The sequence below is a fragment of the Takifugu flavidus genome, chromosome 22, assembly GCF_003711565.1.
Source record: "Takifugu flavidus isolate HTHZ2018 chromosome 22, ASM371156v2, whole genome shotgun sequence".
NCBI classification, from domain to species: Eukaryota; Metazoa; Chordata; class Actinopteri; order Tetraodontiformes; family Tetraodontidae; genus Takifugu; species Takifugu flavidus.
Genome location: NC_079541.1, coordinates 6,030,508 through 6,049,330, shown reverse-complemented (window position 1 = coordinate 6,049,330; position 18,823 = coordinate 6,030,508). Strand labels below are relative to the sequence as shown.

The window sequence follows — 18,823 nt, the reverse complement described above, 5'->3', positions numbered from 1 at the left end:
CCTCTAAATCCCCTTCAGGGTCTTTTGGAAAACACGCTCACAAATCATCTCTAAACGTCACAGACTCGACCCTCAGCAACAACCCTCGGCTGGTAAATACATTTGACTACCATATTTGCTCAGGACGGCATCCGTGGCGCCCCCCCCCTCGCCCCGAGGCGTCTGATTCAAAATGTATAAGATTTCACTTTGCGGCGCTGCGGCCGACTCCTGCGAGCGGCGTGCTCAGGCGGGCGCTGCGGCTCCTTTCCATGATGCTAGGCATTCGCGCGCTATGTCCACAAATGTATGCTAGCTCATCTGTCGGAGCCGCGGGGGCTCCGGCAGCACTTTTCTGGGAAGGAAATGCGCTTCTATTGCAGCGTGTTTTGGATCCAGTCGTGCTCCAGATGTTTCCATTTGCATAACTGCTAATGGCCTGCGGAGCCTGGCCCTGCGTTTCAGGCCTTTTATTTTGAAAAAAGGGTGTCGTATCCTTGACTTCCTGTCCGGTTCAATGGAACGTTCCCTACTTTCGTTGATTAATGATGCTGTTACGATACATGGTGGTAGCGGACCCGAACGCAGGCCAGGACACAGAGGTGGAGAGGTCAAGGGCTTTATTTACAGGGAAGGGGAGCACACATTAACAAAGACAGTCCTCCTGGACCGCATGGGGATCGGGAGGCAGCGTCCACCCGTCCCAGGTCCATCGGCGAGTCCCCGAACCAGACGCAGTCCCCCTGGACTGCCGGAAACTCGGAACACCGGTGAGTCCTCAAACAGCTGCAGTCCTCCTGGACCGGCGAGGGCTCGGGAGTCCGGCGCAACACGCTCGCCTCACGAACGTGCCCCGAGACACTGAGGGCAGAGGCAGTCCTCCCAGACTGCAGGGGAGCAGGAGCGGTCCTCCAGGAGACACGGAACAGGAACAGGGGAGGCCCTCCAGGAAAACCGGAAGCTCGGGGGCAGGAGCGGCCCTCCAGGGCAACAGGAACACAGGAACAGGAGCGGTCCTCCAGGGAAACTGGAAGCACGGGAATAGGAGCGACCCTCCAAGGCAACAGGAACAGGAGCCAACACCAAGGAACCCAAAACGAACAGACTCCCAACACAAACAGACACCCCGCCCCTGACAGGCAGGCACAACCTGCTTAAATAGGCAGCAAGATGTAAATTGCCTACAGGTGTGCCCACCTGCAGTGCCAGGTGCACCCAATTGTGCTCAACACCACACCTGCAGGCCAAAGACAGACACAACCCAGAAATCCCAACAGATGCGTTTAGAATCACCTATCATTTAAAATTGGATATAATCTGCTTCTAGATGTCGACGTTTATGTAAATAGCCTTTTAATGTGATTTGGAATGCACCCCCCACTTGGATGTTTTGATGCTAGCGCAGGTCTGATCGTCATGGTTACTAAATGGGGGGTTCTCGTCATGTTTGCGGGCAATTAATCACCCCGCAGCACAAATGCTGGTCATTTAATTACAGACAATTTAGATGGATGTAATGGCCGATCGGGATGTGAAGGCCAGTTTCCTCCGACACATTCAGCCCTCCGTCATGAAGTCCGCACCGCACGCAGAAATATCATTTTAGGGCATTTCAGGGCATCAAATTAAAGAAAAAAAAACAAACCAAAGGGTTTGATACAGAGAAATGATCCGAATAATAGAAACAAGGCACTTTGAAAGAATGACGCTCTTGAAAAATGGTTCAGTCTGGTGGAAAAAGTCTCTCTCTCTCTCACACACACACACACACACACACACACACACACACAGAACCCCAGAAAGGTCACAGGGAGTGCTTGCTGTGTTATTAAAGAATTTTTTTAAAAAAAGAAGAAGAAAATGAAATTCGATCAACGTTGCATCAGGATAAACTTTCCCACAAAAACGTTGCCTTTAGGAACCTTATTTACCAGGAAATGGGAAAGACTGGATCCTGTGTGATGCCACGGAAACTGATTACCTGGTTAAATCCAGCCCTTGAGAACAGCCGTCAAGTCAAAGTAGCGACTCAGGGCTCCAAAAACATGTGGAACATGTGTTACATTTAATTAAAATGTAGGATTAAACACTCTTCTAGAGGCCCCTGTGGATTGTCTGTATGATTAAAACTACTTAATTAGCAAACAGTGTTGCCTTGCTAAATGCAACTTTGTGTGTTTATCAAAGATTTAATTGAAAAAAATAACATTTATCATTTGAGTGTCCTTGGTGACCATTTGTGAATGTTCAAGTGGGTCAGTGAACGCACCGTGAATTGCCTCTTGATGCCCCCCAAATATGAAAAACTACCAGTATTGGCTCCTAGAACCGCATCTTGTGCGCGAGTCTTTGTGTGTGCAGAGTATTGGAACCTTTCAACATTTGGCCGTTCTGCCAACTTGCGACGGCAGCCCACCTCTCTGCCTCCACCTTTCCATTAGAAACGGGGGGGAATTCATATTTTATTTGTCGTGACATTTCAAAAGTTAGCCCTTAAGTGGTTTTGACAGTCGGGTGGGAAACGGTGAGAAAAGTTCAGGCAGGGCTGGAGGTGCTTTGCTGCTGTTCGCCTGCATTCACGGACTCCCCTGTCCTCATGGGTTACTTTTCCAATCTAATTGTCCTCCTTTTTCACTGTCTTGGGTATCAGGTGACCCTTTTTTTGGTTCTCCTCTACTACTGGATGTGAATAATTGAGCCTTACGAGTCCACGGCAGCCTAAAAAATGAGGACATTCTTACGATGGTGGGCCATTTTGCTGGTCCCCACAACTTGCGAGGACTGTTTGACTGCTAAGACGTGGTTTTAAGGTTGAATGTTAGAGTTGGGTCAGCGTTGGGTAGGGTTATCTTGTCATGTGGGATGGTAAGGTTTAGGGTCCCGAACTGGGTAATGTTTATGTGCATGGAAGTCCCAACAAAGATAGTAATACGTATATGTGTGTGTGTGTGTGTGTGTTCACGACAGGGTTCTTTTGATTGGTCGGTCAGGGTTTTTGCGACACTCTGCTTTGACTCTGCAGGTCTGAGTCTTCTCAGTCCAGAACAAAATAGTTGCAGAGAACCATGACAACCTGCCAGTCCAACATGGTCGGGCTGTTGTGTTCCAGTTTTCCCTGCTGGTCGATGTCATGGGAGCAGCAGTTTTCAGGGAAGCAAACTCCAGCCTCTCCCCAGCTAATTCCTCCAGCTGCTGGAGGCCGTCCCTGAGGAGACATCGCGGTGGTCTGACCTCAGCTCAACCCTGCAGCTATATTAGACGATTAACTCCCGAACACTAACAGCTGAAGAGATTTGGAAGTTCTGTGCTCATCGGCACCGCTCGAGATCCGACAGGTTTGCTGCTAGCGCACTTGTTTGTTTATTGTTTGGTCTGTAATGGATCAGATGGACCTGGTCCCGTACCTATTAGCTGAAAAGATTAGCACCACCTCGAGGAGTCGGACGTTCCCAAATCATTATATCAATTCACCTCCGAGCGGCTGTAGAGTTGGACACGGCGGGCTAATCGAGCTTTAACCATAGCAATTAGCCTTGTGTGAGTAAACCTAGCGAGGGGTGGTTAATCCAAATATTTGCCTGGACATGGGAAGTTGGATCAATGCAGATGTGCTGGACGGAATTTAAAAGGAATCGGAAGAGAATAGACTCGACGGTGACTGATACTCGAGCTGTTAACGCTGCTAAGCTACCGCTTCTGCAGCCAAATCAATGACAAAGACGGAGCTTGTACTGTTGCATGCTAGCAGATCAGCGCCTCTGTTCTGTCCATGCTTCTATTGCAGCCTTTCAGTACCTAATTGGATTGAGATTTGGGGAATTTGGAAGCCAGATTAAAGCTCTGCGCTCCGTATTTGTGTTTTTTATGCTATTCCACAATGGTGTTCACGGCCTTCTGTGTATTGCGTGTGAGGAAATCTGAAAAGCTGTTGCTCGCTAAAGGAGATGCACGTTCTTGTATGAAAGCCCGCCGAGTTTATTTAAAATTAAAGTCCACAGAAAGTTAGAACAAGTTGTCGCTCAAGCAGAATATCTCCATTTTTAGCTTCCCGCTGTGGGGATGTTAGCATTTCCCTGACATGGCTGTCGACCGCAGGATTTTAAGAACTGAACCTTTAGCGGAGCGGCGGCGCTGTTGCTACGTGTTACGGAGCCGTTTGACGCTACTGGTTTTGTCAGCTTCCCCTTGATTGGTCCCCTTTCCCTCCTTTGATCACCATTTCTTCCCAAAGTAGCCTCCAACGTTCCGAACTTCTGAACGCAGTGACGCTCACGGACAGATAGCTTTAGCGGGAGCAGTTTGTTCGCAACGAGCGCTGCTAATAAAGGAGATGAGCGAGAACCCACAGGTAGGTTTAAAGACTCACCTTTGGGAGGCAGAGCGTTCCTCGACTCCCCGACACGAGGAATGAAAATTCATCAAAGCGTATCATTGAGATTAAAGAGGCAGAAGAGCGGAGGCCCCGCGCTCACGTCAACAGCTCTTTATTATTAATCTGACCTGAAATGTCGCACTTGACTCGACGTCGTCTTCATGGATGATTAATTTAGACGCCGCCGCATCTGTTTGATCTGGTGTCGGCACGTCGGCGTTCCAGCAAAAAAACCTGTGGAGATGAATCCAGCGGCGGTGACGTCGGTGTGAGCGCGACTCCTTAATTCCGTACAAACTCCAGGTGCTAGCATAGCCGCGCAAGCAAGTTTGACTCTGCCGCGGATCACCTCAGGCCTCCGATTTGCCTCGGTTACCGTGGAAACCTAATCAGTGTCACGGTGGAGAACCGGAGCCGGAGTAGCTGCCGGGATCCTTTCACCCAGGCTTGTGTGGATGACGCTCTTTGTCGGAATGGTGGCGACATACAAGCTATCTTAGCCCCATTGCTAATAGGTAGTTGTAATACAGATGTTGAGGGAGCATCAGGAAACTGAGCCTGGTTTTGGATCCACTCTGCGCCCTTTGAAACGAGCACACCTGAGATGTTGCCAGGAGCGACGGCCAACAATTGCCGGCGTGCGTCCTCCCGCCTGAGCTAACGGAGATAATTGCGGGAGGCGGCGAAGGAGAAATCGGAGGGATTTCGGTCCCATTATGTCGTATTCTTATCAGGGACGATTCTCCCGCCATTAGGAATTCATTTCTTTAATTCGCGCAGGAGAGTATCGAAAAAGCTTTTATCTTTCTTCAGATGAGAAAGAAGACATCAAAGCCTTTTCAGGGATGAGGAGAGAGCGCTGCATTATCACCAGTGCCGGTTTTCTTGCTCCACAAAGACCCCACTCACGGAGCGCCTGAATAATTAAGAACGTCTAAGAGTAGCTCTGATAAGACGGCAGCACTTCCAACTTTCTCCAACTCCTAGCTTAGCGAGCGGCGCTAATGGACACGTCCTGGCTTCCAGCGCCATTGGGGCCCTCTTCCCAGCGCAGGGAGGCAGATTGCTCCGCCGCCTCGGCTGATGGATCGCTAGGAAATTGCTGTATTTAGGCATCGGGCCTTTTGTTCCTGCGCCGCACCAGACGGAGGCCGATTACCGTTGTTAGCTTTGTGGCGGAGAGCTAGCCCGCAGGAAATGATCGGCTGAGGGAACGGTGGGTTTGGCTCGCACCTGCCGGCAAAATGTCTGGCGTGAATCTTTTTTACCCCTTTAATGGCTGATTGTGAGCGTTCAAAGCTCTAGTTTCTTCATGTTATTGCTGCTTTATGAAAATGAAGAATTAGCCTCCTCGGCTGCACTTCGACAATATTTGAGCTGTCATTCTTCCTCTGTGCTCATGAGATCCGCTGTGATCGCTCGATCACATCTCCTGGGTCCCTTCATGCCGCCCACTTCCTGTAGAGGGCAGTGTCGAGCTGCACTCACACAGAGCTGCTCCCTTCTGTCCCTCAGGCTCCCGGAATGTATTTAAATACCGGCACACGCCAGAGTAGCTCCCACCTAAAAAGCAAAGAAGCGCGACACGAAGAAGCTGCAAAATCTGTCAGACGTGAATGTTTAATAGCGTCGAACAGCTTGTGTTCGCGATAAAAAGGCGTCATAAATCCCCGTGAAAGAGAGAGGGAGCCATACTTCAGAGTTTAGCCCTCAACTTCCCTGCAACTGTCGTCCGGAATTTTGTCTTCTTTTACTCGGCTGAGCGAAATGAATTAAAGATCTCGGGGATCAATATGGTGTTACAGGAGAGCGGCGGTCCGCCGGCTTCTGAATTATGGGAAATGGATTCATATAAATGGGCCTCAAACAGATAAAGAGGCAGAAATGGGATGAAATGTAATGAATCGATGGGAGTGAATAGAGGAGGGAATTCCAAATGCGCATCACAAACCAGTTTTCTGTAAATTAAACCTCCAAGGGATTGTAAACCCCTGACAAAATCGATGAGTATCCCACCGTGGGGGGGGGGGGGGGGTTTAAATTTAGACTGTGGTGCGAGGAGCGTGAAATTTAAGCCAGCTTCAGGATTGAAGATGGCGGTTTGCCGCGTCACTGAGGGGCTAATCACCGAGCACATTAGCTGTTAGCTGTAGATGCAGGCAAACGCCTGATGTAGCTTCTGCTGCTGCAGCGCCGCTTTACGTCGCCTGTGTATCCGTTTACAGGTGATCCTCCGACGGGTGCGGCCGAATATTAGCTTTATCATAGGTGGCTAACTATTGGACGCAGTGTTTTCTCATCACTTCACCGTCATTAGCAACACCTAAAGGATCATAACGAGCTTTTATAGTTTCTAAACTGCGGCTAAATCGGCCTTTCGACGCGTTCCTGCAGCGTTCAGGCGTTTGACCCCGGTTAATATAGGCCGTGGCGTCGGCCTGTCGGTCACGCCGCATGTTCACGCCCCGTCGCCTCGTGTCTGGGCGGCGTGTGAGCCGACCTCTTGGTGGGCTTGTTGTGTGGGGGGGTTAAACGGGGGCGGCGGTTGATCCTGTCCGCCCTGAGCCGGCCCGGCTCCCTGAGCTCCGCTGCCCACTGAAGCTGAAAATAGGAGCAGGGCTCCAGCAACCCCCCCCCCCCCCCCACAGAACTCTCGATTTCTCGATTTTGTACATAACAACACGCTCTCTGCAGGACGTGCGTCGTCTCCGGAGGGAGGGGCTCAGACCCGAGCGTCCAGCACTGCCGTGATACGGGCTGACCCTCCGCGTTGGGTTATATGATCTAAAGTCTGTTGCTGTTCACTTCTGTTCACCTCCTCCTCTCTCTCTACCCAGCCCCCATCAGCAGGAGGGTCCCCCTACATGAGCCTGGTCCTGCTCAAGGTTTCTTCCTGTTAAAGGGCAGTTTTTCCTGCCACTGCTGTTTGTTGGGGGTCAGGCCCTGGGACTCTGTAGAGGGCCTGGAGACAGGTTTGACTGTAACAGACGCTGTATAAATAAAGATTGGTTGGTTCTGACCCAGGTGAACGGAAGCATTAATCCCACAGGTTAGAGCCCGTTCCCACACCCACGACCCACAATTCCGACGCTTTTTCGCTCTTGTCACAATGAATTTTTGCCCCTGGGACGCCGTCCCGCTTTGTCACTTGTCTTGAACAAACCTCGTAATTCCACTCGGTCCTCAGGTGTAACACGGAGCTGCGTCTTGGACCAGCTAAGTCGACTAATTGTCGCCATCTGCTTCGAACAAAGGAGCTGCGAATGCTAACGCGTCTCTGGTTCAAGCGTTCACCGGCGTACACGAAATTGAATATTTAATCGTTGCGTTCGGCCCTTTGATGTGACTGAACGCAGCCGCTATTTATGGTGACTGGCGGCCGAGTCGCCTTTGCTTTGTTTCGTCCTCTCTCTGTTCTTGGTCGATTCTGGCCCGGGGCCATTTGTCGGGCCTTAGAGATAATGCTAACAGTGTGCTAGCACCAATTAGGTAAAGCCTGGTGAGGACATGGCAGCACATCGATATTTATTTCATTTGCATGTAGATGAGGCGGGTTTTAGGGAGCCATTTTCTGATGAACCTCTGGGGGGGGGGCAAAGCTGAAGGTGTTGTCAAGACAGCGCGGCCAGATTTATCGTAGCTTTGGCTTCGTTTCAGTCGGAAATGCAGCCGAGCCGTCGCTCCCTGTGCGAGCGTTTCTGTAGAAGAGACCAACTCTGGAAAGGTCAGAGGTCGGCACACTGGCCCAGACACTGGGAGTAAAACTGACATTGATGCTGATGAACTGCAGAGCAAGAACTCACGTCTGAGCCGCAGACTCAATCGCGCGTCACGCTGTGTGTTCCCACCAGGCCCGGGGGCGAGCCGGGCTCCTTGTGGAGCAGGAGAAAGTGCTCTCCCCCGTGAGAGATGCTGATGACACTGTCTGCGGACATTTGAGTCCCCCACACCCTTCAGCCACTTGAACCACGTGAACCTGCGACGCTGATGGGACGCGACATGTGCAAACACCCCTAGTTGGGCCTGAAACCGAGGAAAATAGGAAACTCTTCCTCAGCTAGCTTCCTCACGTAAAGGGGCTTCCTGATTAGCATACTGGATTCCTGGCGCTAGCATGGTTGGCAGCAGGCACATACTGCTTTGTGGACCCTCGAAACCAAATCCAAGCACTCGAGGGCAGCGTAAACAATAAACGAGCCGTATAGATCAGTGAGTGGAACAACTGTTATCTTCTGTCATCTCCAGATGCTCTGCGGCTCTTCAAGGGCCCAATTTCCTGCACTCGAACTTTAGGAGCTTAAATTTGCTTCACGTCGCCCAAAATCGCCCTGACCGTTTTTTCTCCGTGCGACTCCATTGTAAATGTCGTCTGCAAGGGGACGCACAAACGAAAGTTCTCAGAAAAAGGTACAAGCTAACCGACGCTGTGGCGGCTCCGCTAGCTTCCTGACCCTTTTTCTCGACCACGTCGCCGTGGCGATAAATGCGAGCTTGCTGTTATTTGTCTCCACTCGCCAAGAACCCGCAATGGCTCAAGCCCAAGCGCCGAAAAACGTTTAAATGTCAGATGGGAGGCGGTTTGAACCCCGCCGACGAACTTCAGCTGGGCGAGGAAGTTGCGGAGGGAGGGCGGGAAACTCTGTAATTCCCAGCATGAAAGAGCAGATACTCGACTTTGCTGTTCTGCTGAGCGCGTCGCTGAACCGTGGCGTTAGGTTAGCTTTTTTATCAGCTTCGTGTGTGTGCTAGCACCCGTGCTCTGAATCCAGAGCGGATGTACGGCCCCACAGGACAAGGCTGGTGGGGGGGGACTCATAACGACTCAAGGGTGGGCAGGGATGTGAGCAATTTGGTAGGTTTGGCTCAGAAATTAGCCGTTCACCGGCGTCCGTGATGCAGATTTACGGCCTCGTCCCAGATAGCGAGCGCCCAACGAGGGGCTTCCGTCTCCAAAACCTGTAGAGATCCGCCCTGACGGGTCCCTGTCGGAGTTCAATCACCTCGGATGATCTCCCCAACACTCGGGGCTCTTTCCCTCTGTGCATTACTCTCCGGAGCCTCCGTTGTTCCCGCCACGTATTGGTTTTTCCATAAAAGACAGTCAGCTCGGGGGTGTTAACTCAACCGGTCCTCTGATCCTGGAGCGGAGCTGCCAAGCGGAGCTGGACAAAGAGGCCTTTGAGTGCTCTGACAGAGATGTGATTTCTTTTTACGCTGCTACTCTGAATAAATCCGTGTTTGTCGGTGTGACTTTTTAATTCAATTTTCCAGCAAATATTTCATTAACATTTAACCTCCCTGTCGCACGTTGTCACAGTTCATTATGAGGTAATTGCGGCTGAGTTCGCTTTCTACGGCAGCGGTTGCCGTGGTTGCTGAGCAACACCAATAGACGTATCGGGCAGGGTAAAATATGCAAAGCGTGATTCCGCAGCAACATTTTTAATCTGTCTTCCATCAAGTCGTATTACCGCCGCCGCGAGCTCAGCAGGCTGGAACGCGCCGGATGGCCCTGGCAAGGTGAAATGAGAAGTGTGCCGTGTCGGTGGCAGCGTGTGGGAGTGGGGCTAGCAGGCGACATTATGGCTCCGGCGATTAGCTTCCAAACACCCGGTTTCCTGCCGCTACGTGGGAGTTACCCTGACTCAGCTATCATCCCAGTTGTACAGTGTTAGCGAGGTGCTAAAGTAATGAAAAACAAACAAACCACGCGTTTCACCCTTTTGAGGGAAACGGAATGTGTAGCGTTTAGTAATTAGCAGTTCAAAAGTCTGCTAGCATGTTTAGAGTCCCACCTGAAAGGGGGCGCTGTTGTGTGTAATGTTAGCACAGCCTACAAGCTAAATCATTACTTTCCAGGGCAAGAATCCAATTTAAAACATTGAAATTGTACTTGAAACCTAGCTAGCTTCTGAGGAAAAGGGACACTGAAAGTACGCAAGACTGAAATTTACAACTTTCTGCTGCTCAAACCATCTTTGCAATCGTATAAGTAACACGGTTGTCATGGCAACTGAGTTGCCAGCTTGGCCATTTTAGATCTATATGTGTTTGAGAGCGTCCGTCTCTCAGTAAAGGTGAATTTATTTGTCTGGTGAAGGCGTAAAAGCAGCGTAGCAGGATAATGGCATCCTTTGGAGGCGGTTTGACACAAGATGGATCCTTGTTGTGTCGAAGGAGGGACGCAGTTTCCCTCCAGACTGAGCTGCACCGACATTAGCATGCTAAATCTGAACGCGTCTGCCCCGGTGCTCGACCCAGGTGAGGCTATTTCACACTCTCCTGGATTTGAAAGGCTTTCATATCAGGCAGCAGCTCCAGTTTACCAGCTTCTAATTCGTCACTGGAAGAACACGCCCGTGACATTCAGCATCGCTCCTCAAAAACACTTCAACTTTATTGACTCCTGTTCGTTTTATCATCAATTCCTGTTTATAGTTTTGACTTTCACATGACTCCAAGGGGAATTCAGTGTTTCCCACAGGACTGGAATTTATTTAGTCGTTGCCTGGAGGGGACATAAAACTTTGATTTAATGTAACATGTAAAAAAGCGGTTGGGGAATAAACTTAACAAATACATTTTAGATTTTTTTAAAAATACAATAAATAGGCTGCTTAAAGAAATGGGTAGCTCGATCAAAAGGTTTCACAAGTTTGTTTTTATAAAAGCGCATTGATTATAGGGGATCACTGGGGATCACTGGGGATCATTGGGATCATTGGGATCAGGGCTATAATGGAGATCCTCAAGCAGGCGGCCAGGCGATTGCCTGTTTCCAGAATTATTGGACAAAATAAAAACTACACCAATTTCTTCAAAAAATGTGAAAATGATCATTTTACTGCTCAAAAATATTTATCAGTTCTCATCTGTGCGAACGCCCAATGTCGGAGTCAATAGGACAGCCTCTCTAAACAGCACCTAGTGGCTAAGTTAGCCTGTTGGCTAACAATGCTAACTTACTTTCTCACATCCATCCTGTGACATCTTCTCTATGGTTTTATTGGGGGAGTCACACTGCAGACCGCCACCTACTGTACCAACGTCGTAATGACCAGCGACACTCACGGCCCAGATGTGTTTGAGTATGAGGGTAAAGCGGTTGCGCTAAAGCAGAAAAATGTATTTGTGGCTAATTTAAATGGACGTATGGGAAACGGCGTTTTTAACAACTGCTGATCGAGCAGCGTCATTTAATTCATGTAATGATCTGCTTGATCTCTACTCTATCTGTTCCTGAGCAACGTGAGGCCGCAAAGTTTCCGACATTCTTTGAGTCAATGCTAACTCCTCCGTGTTGCTTTGATGTACTTCCCCGCGGCATCATGACCCCCGCCGTTACACTTGTGGAGTTAAAGCCAATTTCTGACAAGTTTTGTTGGGTAAAATGTTCCTGGAGACACGAATGTCCCCCAAGTTGTTTGTGGAGCGTCTATACGGGAGAGATGGTGCAAACGTTTCCCGTGATGCAATTAAAACGATCAAAGCGAAGGTCAAAGCTGAAGGGGCTGGAGCTCGTAGCACGGGTGGACTTTGTGGGTCAGGAAGGTTCAGGTCTATAGAAAGAAGACAGGGAATGATGTAACCTACATTAAAGCGCTCCGACACGGGTTGATTTGTGATTCCCAGGGCTGAAATCTAATGCCGGGGTACTCTCTTTAATCACTCATAAATCAACATTGTCTTATTCCAACCTGCAGACTTCCGCTGTGGCTTTTCCGTCATTAATGCAATAGTTGGCCGGCGTCCTTCCAGGTCCGCGCTGGCGCTCGAGAAATTCCGTACACGCCCGGAAATTAGCTTTTCAAATCGGTTTCCTCGACGGAGGTAGAGCGCCTTGTGTCATCGCACGCTATTATGCTAAAGCGGGTTCAAGCTCAGTTCAGCCGGCATTCCGGCTCTCGGCACCGCGCCAAATACGGACGTCGGGCGACCGTCACCGTCCCCAAATTGAGACGGAACAGAAATCGTATGGCGTGATCCTAAACGGGATGATCGGTTCGGACCTAATCCGACACGCAAATCGTGCGTTGGGTAGGGATCGGCCCGGCTTTCCCGGTGCATCCCATCCATCCACGGAAAGGCAGGTGACACCCTTAGGATGTGTTCCATTTCCTGCCGCAGCCTCATTATCAGAGTCTAATTCCCTGGGTGCGAGGAGGGCCTCCCCCGCCAGGAAGCCGGTGAGCCCGGCCACTTCTTCTTGAAACGGGTGAAGTGGGGGAGCTTGAAGCGAAGAGACGTTAGAGCTCGCTACAACCTGCAGGAGGCAGCTGCCGTGTTTTCCAGGCTGTTGTTCTTGTTAGGTTTTCTCTCTTCAAAGGCAAATGTGGAGTGGGAAGGGAATGAAGCGTGTTTATCTTTAAACAAGGCTACACAATAAACACGGGTGGCTCAGGGTGGTTAAAAAAAGAAAAGCCTGAGCTCAAATCTTCTCTGCTATAAAGAAAAAGCCTCTGATTTCGCTCTGTTTACCTCCAACAGTGTAGGATAATCTAGTAAATAGAATGACACTATGCAGGGCAAGTATTAACCATGATATGAGCTCATTAGCATAGCTCAACTGGCACATCAAAGCCAATACGCTGCTTTCCTTTGATGTCCAGGTTGGGGTCGTTCCGTGTGGCGTTTGGACGTTCTCTTCAAGCTTCAAAGGGGTTTCCAGACAGTGACTTAAGGTCTGGAGCTAGTTCTTCGGAGCTGCCGCTGCAGCACGCCAGGACGCCACCCGTTTGAGTTCAATCATCTTAGCGTTGAGCCCCACTCGGCTTCGTTGTCATGGTAATGACTGGTGCAAGCTGGTGACCTTGCATATCAACAAAGAGGTAGCAAGTGTGTCTAGTGAGGTGATAGCTAGCTTCCCAGCTCCTACTCGTGGTTCAGATCTTCTCCACATGCTACGTGCTATGAGACGATTGTGCCTCTAGCTGAATGTCATTAGCGTCTGAATGTTAGCGTCTCCCTCTTGATGACGTTGGTCCTCGTTTGTCATGCTACATTGGCGCAACGTGCTCGCCGAAGCCGAACTGCAGCAGCAGGCGCGTCGCAGTCACGTGTTAAAGTTGGATTTGAATCTCAGGGAAAATCCGATATGTGCTGTTCACACCACACCAAATCAAATTTTCACCGATCCGAACGGGACAGAAATCCAGTTTAGGGCTGCAGGGGTGGGCAGGGCCTCAGCCTACCTTTGTGGGATAGGAAGACGTACGCATGCCCCGGTCACCAGGCACCTGAAGGATCCCAAATGAACACGTGGGAGTGTGTAAGTCCATCTGAGAGCCGCTCGCCGTCGATGGGTTCCAGCATTTTTCAGTTGGCATCATAGGTGTTCGCTATCAACAGGGCGCGTGTGTGAATCTGGCAACCATTTAAGCCTGCACTGATCCTTTAATTAGTCTGATTAACCAAACAGCTGTCTGCTGCAGCTCCCTCTGACTTTACTACTCTCTCTCACACACACACACACACGTTCTGATAATGCTACATATGGCTGCCGATGGCTGCCCTCAAAGCGGGCGGTGATAAATATTGTCAGGGTGGCTCTCATGAAGCTGGATTTTTTCCCAAAGTGGAAACTTTTCAGACTTTTTTATTTTATTTTTTCCCATAGAGACTTTGAAGAGCTGGACTGTCAGAACAACGGCGGCGTGTCCTTTGAGCCTTTGTTGTACGTGGTCGTGTTCCGCAGTACGTCCGTCGATGGCACGATGACCTTGGCGGCCCCTCTGTGAGCGGACGGCGGCTTTTTAATTGGCTGCCATTCGAGTCGTCGTCCTTGGTCTTTTGCTTTGTTTCCACCGCTTCGCTTTTATGTATACGTTGTTATGTGGACGCTCATCGGTCCAGGGTAATTCAATAACGACGTATCGGCAGAAATAAAACACTCCTTGAAAACACAAACCTCACCGTAAGGCTTCCCAGAACCCGATAAAAGGATCTCTAAGATATGACGCCCCTGCTCCCGTGAGTCTAGGTTTTGACGAGAAACGACGTGGCCACCAGGGGGCGCCGTTTCCCATTACGTGACTTGTGCGGTGGAACAAACTACGGTAGTTTTCAGCGTCGTCCGTCTCACGTTAACCATCATCCTTTCTGCCCAACACTGCCCCGCTCTGGTTTCAGGTGGTACTGTCGGCTTTGGTGCAGAAAAAAGGTCAAAACGGGTCGCGTTTGTACCTCTGTAGCGCACAGCTCACATCCACGTTGTCAGGGCAACATGTGCACGTTTGTGATGACGAGTAATTTTCTTCTGTCCCGAATGAATGAATGAAGTCACTAGGACACCATTTTTCTGCATCCAGTCAGAACTACGCAGTTTGCTGCTGGAGGTTCTGCTGGAGGTTCTGGCTGCTCTCTTGTTGTTGCTCTCCACGGGCTGTCTCTCCTCTCATACCTCTGGGGGGGGGGGTTCTTGTGTGACACCTGCTGATCTAAAATGGCAGCTGCTGTTCCCTGATTGTCTTCATTCACCCGTTTGTTTGGGAAAAGTGAGCTAGTGTAGCTACACGGAAACCTTCAGCTGTTTTATCCCCCCTTCAAAAAGGAAATAAAAGCTAAAACTGAATCTTCAACCGTCCCCTGATGGGCTCACGTAGACCTCCCACTATTAGACACATAGTCCCATCAGCGTGGCTGCACGTCAGCGGTGTCAAGCTAGCTCAGCTGTCAATGCTGTTGGAACATAAAGAACATCCTGGAGGAGGGAACCACATCTGTCTGAGTCCTCTCAGATCTCAGACCTGCTGCACACACACTCTATTTTTGGATAAAATCAACTGGCTAACAAAGTAGGCTAGCTGCAGCATCAGCAGGGGTGCGTATAGCATAAGAAACGTTTATGCTAGCTTCACATACGTAGATTTAAATCGCCGCGTGTTCGTGTTGTCGACCGTTGGACCGTTGTGTTCATCTGTCGGCCGTGCTGCTCAACGCTGCCCCCTGGCTCTTTCTAGTGCCACTGTTTGATGGGAACCTTCAGGCATCTCCGAGAGTTCTCGTTTTTAATCTCTTTTATTTGTCACCGATGTTGCTGAGACGCCAGGATGAGCAGAGTAGATGGAGAAAGAGCCTTTTAGGGGGTGCAGTGCCCGCCGCTGCCCATAGGGGGCGGCGTAGCCCCAAAGGTTCCAGCAGGGGTGCAACAGAAAGAGGCATCTCGGTGTAATAGGGCTGCACTGCCGGATCGGTGCTTCAGCGGTCTCACACACACTCTCTGTTCTCGCTCGCTCTCTCTCTCTCTCACACACACACACACATACACACACGCGCTCTTTGCTTCGGTGTCTCTGAGTCATTCTTCCGCGCTCCCCTCTTTCATTTTCTCCGCGGGGCGCAGAGCAGCGATCCGGATTCCCGGCCGGACTGAGGCAACTGGAGACGGAGTTGGTCACCCGAGGGACAGGACGGATGTTTGGCATTCCGGCAGGGACGGTCCAGAGGAAGATTCCCGACAGTGGAGATTATTTGCATCACAGAACCTGTGGAAAGAGGACGTTCTAGTGGCTGCAGAACCGCTGCCTGCACAAAAGGTGCCATCCAGTCCGCCGCCGTGCGCCTGATCCGCCGTCACCTCCTCCGTCCGCACCTTCATTCATCCCGTCGTGCAAACGGGAAAATCGTGCGGCAGCGGCAGCGGCTCCGACACGTGATTTTCGGTTTTGCTCTGTTATTTGCGGCGCTCCGCAAATTACTCCAGCGCTGATGGAGCGGAGCGCGCCGGTGTGTGTGTGTGTGTGCGTATGCTTGTGTGTGCGTGTGTGTGTGTGTGTGTGTGTGTGTGTGACGTCTGGGACACGACGGCAAACTTCTGAACTGGGTTGTCTGTGAATCGACACGCTCGGCTGTTTTCTGGACTCCGGTCCGTCACGGTTGGGTGTCATTGAGGATCGAGGAGGTATGTGGGGGGGCGGGGGGGGCAGAATGTTGGGTGGCAGCGTGCCCAGTTGCTCCCCGATAGAGGAGGATGAAGGTTAGAGGAACGTGCTCACTCCATCCGCCTCTGTGCTGTGAGGAGTTCCATAAGTAACACCAGCGCCTCCTCCCCTTCCTCCTGTCTCCTCAGGGTAGATGGATGGGGTATCTGCTGGGCGAGGAGGGGACGGAGTTGCTGCTTGTTTTAGCCCCCCCTCCGGGATCTGCCCTCGACCCCCCCCCCCGCCCCCGTCTCCCGCATCTTCGCCCCTCTGTCGCCTCCTCCATCACTGTCCTGCTGAACCAGCAAGATTTACTGGTTTCAAAGCTGAAGTCCATTCACACAACTGGGTGTGTGTGTGTGTGTGTGTGTGGGGGGGGGGTCGGGGGATGATTTATATGTGGACATTTCTGCGCACGTGTTTGCCGACCGCTCCAATTAACACCTCCACCAGCGGCGGCTGCGGCTGACACGCAGGATCCTCCTGGGGGGACGTCTAGCGCGCATTCATTAGCACGTTAGCACGTGCTGTGTTTGTTTTGTAGCCATTTACCAAATTCGGCGTCGGCGCTGACGTTCTCAGGGATTTGTGGGTCGTTCGAACCTTCATGGGGGGGAGAAAACAGAAATAATTGGTTTGTCAGAGGAAGTCTTACTCACCCCCCCTGCCCTTTGTGTTCCTCCAGGAGGCGCGATAGACAAGGACCTGCGCCACTACCTCAACCTGCGCTTCCAGAAAGGCTCGGTGGACCACGAGCTGCAGCAGATCATCCGGGACAACCTGTACCTCCGCACCGTCCCCTGTGAGTGTGAGAATAACCCCCCCCGTTTGTACCTGGAAGCAGGTGCTCAAGTCGCCTTCCTCCCGTCAGTTAGCTGCCCCACATTATTCTTGGAGCTTATTCCGGTGTTCGAGAATCCCCAATAGATGATCCAGTGACTCCGTTTGCTTTGATGTTCATTTCTCGCCCTCCGATCACAGACCCGGGGCCTCCGCCGCTGCCTGTGGTCTCCCCGAAAGCCAGAATCTCTTCAGTTTCTCTCTCGGTGGCAAACGCCGACGTATCGCGGGAGAAAAGACAACAATTTCCTGCCTTATTGTGCTTGGGAACGTCAATATTTGCGTGCGTTGTGACACCGGTGTTGGCGCCACAACAACAACCAGCTGTTGCTGTTGCTGCTTCTGACTTTTCTGTGTTTGTTGGTGGACGAACCTGAAAAAACGGGGTCAAGTGGCTCTCTGCTAGCACGTGGATGTCATGGGAATAATGAGCCGGGTTAGGAGGCGCACTCCGGTCCTCCTCTGTCGGGTCAGAGCCGATTCTCCTGTTTTCTTCATTTGTTTGCGCAACATGCGCTCGCTCCTGTCCGCTAGCCCGCGATAATGGAAGGTGTTTGAGCACTGAGCTGCTCCGCGTTAGCCTCGGCGTTCCATCGGCTGTCTGCTGGCCAGCTCTGTCCTGAATCCCTAATGCAGCTCCATTCTTCCTCCATCCTCCTCCCATCCTCCCCCCAAACATGCCGGAACCACAAATACTTGTTTGCTGCAGGAGTGTAATCTTTTGTAATGGCCACTCACCGCCGCAGAGGAGGGGAAACAAACAGGGACGGAGAGGAAGGACACGTGTAGGACCTGGTCCTCGTGGGCCTCGCCAGCCTGTGGTTATTTTGGTCTGTGGGTTCAATCCTGAGGGTGCTGCCAGATTATCACACCTCCAAGACCTCTGGTTAAGAATCCAGGCTGCACGCCACGACCCGGACATCAAACACGGGATTGATGTTGTTGTTGGGCTTTTCCACAGTTTAGGACTCTCATTAGCGTGTGTGTGTGTGTGTGTGTGTGTGTTTCTTCATTTCAAGGGAAAAACACTTTAAACACAAACATCTTTAAATATTTGAGCTAATGTCACAGCGTTTGCTCCTCAACGTTTAGCTAAATCACTTGGAGATGAAAGGATTTTGGAAATGACGTCACGTCGATGCTACGAGTCCCCCCCCCCCCCCACACACACACACACGCGCCCGAGCTGCTCTCCTCAGACGAGCTGTGCACTTCAATCAGCATTTCGACGTTCTTCGATTACAAACTGAGCCCAACAGCCTGAACGTCAACTCTGATGTTCTCAACGCCGCCGCCGCCGCCAGGGCGCCTTGAATCAGCGCTCTGGGCAGATTAGACGCGACCTTTGGCCCCCTTCTGGTCCACTGATGGGACAAACGCTGAGGGAGGCTGGTTTAGCTTCTCTTTAAGGTGCCCGTACGTGCGTGCCGTAACCTTTCTGTGTGCGTGCTAACATATGCCAGGCTGGCAGGAAGTGGCGGTCTTAGACTGGGAGTTAATGGGCGCTTCGATGCCCTCGGGGGGGTTAGAGACGATCCTCATGCAGATATAATGGCGGCGTTTGCTAATCAGAGAGAAGCTGTACGTCCATCTGTCCTCACGCGCCCCCCAGTCTGCAGGAAGTACAAATGTGTTGCTCCGCCGTTCTCTCCTCCTTTAATGGCCAGTTCCTCCTCCCGAGGTCGACGTCAGGGCGAGAAGGAGCCAGATTTAA

The 18,823-nt window shown here is 51.1% G+C and overlaps 1 protein-coding gene across 10 annotated transcripts in view; it reads left to right on the top strand.

Annotated features, from left to right (window-relative positions):
* The window catches only part of magi2a (membrane associated guanylate kinase, WW and PDZ domain containing 2a), an 86,732-nt gene that overhangs the window by 9,497 nt on the left and 58,412 nt on the right, over positions 1-18,823 (top strand). For 8 of the 10 annotated variants that reach the window (XM_057022200.1, XM_057022202.1, XM_057022199.1 and 5 more), the window contains exon 2: positions 16,955-17,071. The exons of 1 other annotated variant lie outside the window; for it this stretch is intronic. In XM_057022200.1, the coding sequence (XP_056878180.1) occupies positions 16,955-17,071 (117 nt within the window). Of the gene's footprint in view, positions 1-15,497; positions 15,886-16,954; positions 17,072-18,823 lie in introns of those variants that run through there. One more of the 10 variants, XM_057022204.1, reaches the window with a different exon arrangement.